The 5,918-nt window shown below is 32.1% G+C and overlaps 1 protein-coding gene across 5 annotated transcripts; it reads left to right on the forward strand.

Moving 5' to 3' along the window:
• Window positions 1–216: 216 nt before the first annotated feature.
• LOC129871469 (anthocyanidin 3-O-glucosyltransferase 2-like) lies at window positions 217–5,009 on the forward strand. 5 transcript variants are annotated; one of them, XM_055946380.1, is made up of 3 exons: window positions 217–328; window positions 882–941; window positions 1,991–3,557. In XM_055946380.1, the coding sequence occupies exon 3, from the start codon at window positions 2,050–2,052 to the stop codon at window positions 3,514–3,516; it is 1,467 nt and encodes a 488-aa protein (XP_055802355.1). In that variant the 5' UTR covers window positions 217–328; window positions 882–941; window positions 1,991–2,049; the 3' UTR covers window positions 3,517–3,557. The 5 variants fall into 5 exon arrangements, with proteins under 5 accessions (XP_055802355.1, XP_055802357.1, XP_055802354.1 ...); XM_055946382.1 differs by lacking the exon at window positions 217–328 and adding an exon at window positions 391–512; XM_055946379.1 differs by lacking the exons at window positions 217–328; window positions 882–941 and adding an exon at window positions 1,466–1,505 and having other exon boundaries at window positions 1,972–3,557.
• The last annotated feature ends 909 nt before the right edge of the window (window positions 5,010–5,918 follow it).

Below are 5,918 nucleotides of genomic sequence, written 5' to 3' on the forward strand. Positions count from 1 at the left end.
AAATTTCGTGTGAATTAGAAAAAACTCATGATAAAAAACTTATTTTAAAAATGAATCTTGTACAATGTAAATTTAAATTAATTGAGTAAATTCTAGATGTAATTAAAATGATAAAAAGATGAAAAGGTTAATTGTGAAAGAAAGATGAACATTGACTAATTTTATCAATTATATATTGATGTATTTTTATTCTATTTTCTTCAATCTTTCACGCTTTAAATGCAAGATTTCGGCACACTCAATGCACAAACACTCAAAAATAATTCTAGAAGCATCATTTATTTCCTCCCTCAAACAGTGAATCATTTGCAAGTCGTCATAATTACAAGTATTTTCTTTTTCAAATTTTGTAACAATTTTCTTCCAGCTTTCTTTAACTTCTCTTTCCGTTGATATGAAGGTTTATGTTGTCTTCACATATCTGCAATTTTTTGTTATTCTGATCTAAGAAAGAGTAAACATTTTATGGATTTGTAGCTCTTCCCCCTAACCAATGTTTCTTTATTTTGAAGGTAAATTGATTAATTCTCAATATTAACTGTTTCTATTACTGCTAGAGTGCCACTGCACCCAAGGTGTTTGATGATATGCTTGATACAATTGAAATTTGTTTCTCTTTTTTTTTTTTTAACATTTGTTCCCCAACATTGCGCCTTCATTATATTGACCATTTAACAGAAATTAGTTGCAGTCTTAAGTATTTCAAAGTGGTGTAGTACTGTGCAGAAGAAATTTTTATAATTCCTCATTGCATTAGCGCTGTTAGCTGAGTAAATTTATACATTTTTATATATATATATATATATATATATTTTTGAATTGCTATGGTTGTATCAATTATTCGGGTGGAATATAATGCTCCGATACTTTGAATTTCACAGGTTTATGAAACTCAGATTTGCTCGAGCGAAGAAAGCATGAATAGAATCTTCTTGATAGAGGCAAGTTTCCGTCTAAGAATTGCGCTTTTCATTCCATATCTTGGTAATTTCGCCCCTGTGCTTTGGGAACAAAGTAAACATTACAATTACAAAAGTTATAATACATAAATATGATTCTTAACTTAGTTTCAACTATAACTTTTCTAGTGCATAAATAAATAGACACTTTAACTATTCAAAATTTAAACAAATAGACGTATTCGTCCTACATATCATCCTATATGACAATTTTGCATCCTACGTGTATTGTGCAACGTAGCACATATGTGTCTACTTGTTCAATTTTATACAAATTTAAGTGTCTATTTGTGCACATCTAAAATTGGAGGATATAAATGTGAAATGAGGTCAAGTTAAAGGGTTTATTTATGTATTATGCCATTACAAAAATTCAAAATTTAACAAAAGTCGTCGTCCACTCTAGGGGTATTAACATAAATGCACACATGTATATTAATATAAATATAGATATTGGAGAGTATTTGCTGATGAGTTAAGAGCTCATGTATCTTCATTGCGTAGGTTGTTGAAGAGCTTTTTGTAGAGGCAAAAAGAAGTTGAATGGTATGTGTTGTTTACTTTCTTTTTAGCTGATCTTTTGCATTCTTCGTTGACAACTTTTTCTATACACACTGATGGGTTCTTCGCTTCCTCCTCATTCCTTTGTGCTCAACCTTTCGATTTTAATTTATTGTTGTCATTTTAGTGATGGATCATGTTGCTAAGTAAAATTTGAAGTATGGTTTTGTCTTATTTATACATCATGTCATTCCCTGCGCTGCATTTGTAAGCTATTGCTGGAGTTTTAAAAAAAAATTGAAAGTTAATATGCATTAGACTTCTTGACCATATTAGTCCTTCGGCATCCTTTATCCCCCCTGTCATTGAGCCAATTTGGACGGATCTTCATAATCAATAGTCTTGAGAATTCATTATATAGTTATTTGTACTTCAGCAGATAAGCTATTTGTTTATCAAGAGTATACCCGTACTGATTTTCATCCCTTCTCTGGCAATGGGCCAATAACAGAAATTATCTACATAAACAGGAGCCAATAACAGAAATTATCAGTTGAATTGAAAAACAATTCCGTCACCAAGATCTTTTATGGAGAAATTAGTAGAACTGGTTCTCATCCCTTCTCCGGCAATGGGCCATGTTTCTCAGATGTTGGAGTTAGCCAAGCTTTTCTTAAGTAGAAATAATCAGCTCTCAATCACTGTACTCATTATGAAACTCCCTGATTACATCGATGCGGTTAGTGGCCCTTTTGTCGACTCTGTAGCTGCTTCATCCTCCTCTGATCGCCTTCGATTCTTCGAATTAACAGCTGTTGATCCAACCCCAGAATGGAGCTCTAAAACCCGAGGACACTTCGTCAACAGATTAGTACAAAGCCAGAAATCTCAAATCAGGGAATTCATAATAAGTCAACGCCATGGTAGTGGTATTAAACTTGCTGGATTTGTTGTAGACATGTTATGCACTCCATTGATGGATGTAGCCGACGAGTTTGGGATCCCAAGCTATGTGTTTTTCACTTCCCCAGCTGCTTTTCTTGGATTGATGCTTCATTTCCAGTTTCTTGAAGATGAGTGTCGTCAAGATGTTTCCAGTTTCAACAACTCTGACAGTACTACTCTGTTATCATTTCCCAGTTACGCATACCCTGTTCCTCCCAACGTATTGCCAATGGTTCTAGCCGATAGAGACACCTGGTTAGGGAGATTTCTTGATTTTGCTCGTGGATACAGAAAATCCAAAGGAATAATCACCAACACTTTCGCTGAACTAGAAATCCACGCTTTGGATGCTTACAATAATAACATATCAAGATCATCTGAACAGGATCCCTTGCCACCGATCTATCCAATTGGTCCAATTTTAAACCAGTCAAAATCTCGGTCGGAGTCAGAGGAGGCAGAAATAACAAATTGGCTGGACGAACAGCCACCAAATTCGGTTGTGCTACTCTGTTTTGGGAGCCAGGGAAGTTTACCAACATCCCAAGTGAAAGAGATCGCTATAGCTCTAGACAACATTGGGTGCCGGTTCTTGTGGTCTTTACGTCGTCCACCAGAGAGCAACAACGCTCAATTTCCCGGAGAATACATGAGCTATTCAGAAATCTTGCCTGAAGGATTCCTAAACAGGACAGAGAAAAAAGGGAAAGTAGTGGGATGGGTTCCGCAATTAAAGGTGTTGTCCCACGAAGCAATCAGTGTATTTGTATCACATTGTGGGTGGAATTCGATACTCGAAAGCATATGGTATGGGGTGCCTATAGCGACATGGCCATTGCACTCAGAGCAGCAGGTAAATGCATTTCAGTTAGTGAAAGAAATAGGAGTAGCAGTGGAGATCACTTTGGATTACTGCGAGAGGAATAAACAACAGCCAATAGTAACTGCACAAGTTATCGAAAAAGGGATAAGTAAATTGATGGAAACTAACTCGCCAGTAAAACATAAGGCCAAGCAGATGAAGGAGAAGAGCAGGGCCAGCGTAATGGAAGGTGGCTCATCATACTTGTCCCTTGGAAAACTTATCAATGAACTACTCAGGTTTTCATAATGGTACTACTAAATTTTCTCCTCAAACTTTATTAATGACCACTTGTTCTACTATGAAACTTGGGTAGATTTGGTGATTCTCAAGATGATGAATTAGTAGCTCATTATTCTTTAGTATAATTCTTTCACATGATACCGACATTCTTGGAGCATGATCCTTTTTTTGTAAAGTTTAAAATGATAGTTTTTTTTATATAATAAAATATGAATTTATGAGTCAAATTTTATATTTTTAAAAAGATTAAAATCATGATTTGTAATTGGAAAATCATGCTTTTTGGAGAATTAGAGATTTAAAATTACGCTTTGAAATATCAAATCATGTTTTTTTTTTAAGACTTTGGGATTAAGAATTGTGATATCAAATTGCAAAATCTGTGAATTCTTTTCTAAACAAAGAAATGTCAAAGTAATCATATTCAAAAGATTGTGAGTTATTGTCAAATTTAGATAGGTTTTGTTTTGGTTTGAAACAAAAGATTAAAAAAAGAATAGTTTTTTTTTTTTTGAGTTTTGAAATGTTTTGAACTCTTAGTTGAATTATTCTGAAACCATTCTTATCTTTTTATTCCAGAGAAACATGTTTCCAATTTTGGGAAAGCATTTTTGCAAAACTTATAGAACCAAACATGGTATAGTTGTTATTTTTTGGACCTTTTTTTTAGGACATCCCACAAAATTTAATTCTCATTAATTTATCTTTCAGGTCCATCATGACATGTGTGTTAATAAATTATTTATGTTGAATTTTGACACTAAAGTAATTTTGTATAATCATACCTCAAAATCTAGTTTAGAAAGAAAAAATGATCTGTCAAAGAACTAAAACAAAATGATTTCATCTACTTAAAAACAACCTTTCTTCTATATAAAATCTTTGTACATTTTACTCTATTCAGATTCACTTTATAAAATTACATTAAATATATCATTGGTAAAACTTTTATATAATTACACTTCAAATCTCAATTTTGATTAAAAAAATACCTCCAAGGGTTAGCCGGGGGGTTTGAAGTTTTGACATCAAGATCATGACATGGGATGTGTTTGATACGACAGAAATTTTTCATTTTTATAATGTTTAGTCAGTTAAAAAAGTTTTAAAATATTTTTTTTAGAAAAATAAATTTCTGAATTAACAAATAAATAGAATAACGGAAAATAAGTTTTACAAATGACTTTCCATATTAATTATCTCCTTTGTTATCCGTCAACACATCTTACTTCCACCCCATCCCCACCATTCCCCCACTCCAATCTTCCACCCCCATACCCATATTGTTAGTCCAAATTATGTACAAAATGTTTTTTCGAACGATAGTTTCAACTAACTTATTAGACATCAAGAAATATATAATAAAATTATTTATTTATTGAGAAAAATATTTTTCACGGAATTGAAATTTTTTTCTACATTCACCATAGTGTCATGAATATGAATAGGCATAATGCTGATGGACCAGTTATTTGGACAGAGGCCGGCTAAGTTATTCGGACATTGTTTGTCGTATTACTATTAAGAAATCATTATTTTTTATTGAATTTTTTGCTGAAAAGTATTTAGTGACTATTTCCACTGATATTTTAATTGAAACGATGTAAAAATAAAAAAAATATTAAATGTTTCGTAAAGAAAAAATAGGAAGATTCTCGCTATTTCAATGAGAATCTATTTTTTATCATGTATTTTCCTAGTGAGTTGATTTGATGAAAAATGAATGAAAAATAATGTTCTATAACATAAATTTTTCTCTGATTAGCAGTAGGGAAAATATTTGTTTCTAGTAATATATGCACCAATTAGTTGTTACATATGGTATGAATAATAATGAAAACTGGCAGAATTAGTCGAAGAAATGTAAGGTGGAATGTATAAAAATTGGTTATATGATAACAATCTAACAAAAGTTTTACACTATTACAACTTGTTTGGATGGTTGTTTACTATTGTAACGATAAAAAGTCTAAGTTTATATAGTGATTAATTTGGTGTGATTTGAAATTACCTTTTTCTCCCTCATTTTGTAGTTAATTATTATTTCATTATCATATTTATTCTTTATTATACCTTTAATCGTATTCATCAAAACATTATAATACGATATATAACAACATAATATAATATGATACAATATGAAGCAATATGTAATGACCATCCAAACAAAGTGTTAGTATGTAACTATTTTTTCCAAATATATTGATACAAACTCACATCTACAATCTATATATCAAATGTTATCATCATATCCTACCATATATATAAAACAAAAAGGGGAAATTATTCTCTTTTATCTTCCAAGCCTGGCTTCCTCTTAAACCGGCCCAAAACTAATATAATGGCCGAAGCTGCATTTTGCGCCCAGTATATGACACCAACTGAGGCCCGGCCCAAAAAGGCCTTTT

Source organism: Solanum dulcamara, chromosome 10 (genome assembly GCF_947179165.1).
Source record: "Solanum dulcamara chromosome 10, daSolDulc1.2, whole genome shotgun sequence".
Classification (NCBI taxonomy): Eukaryota; Viridiplantae; Streptophyta; class Magnoliopsida; order Solanales; family Solanaceae; genus Solanum; species Solanum dulcamara.

What these genes read in the sequence shown, in the direction of transcription:
- LOC129871469 (XM_055946380.1), top strand. Translation starts at nt 2,050, where the DNA reads ATGGAGAAATTAGTAGAACTGGTTCTCATCCCTTCTCCGGCAATGGGC.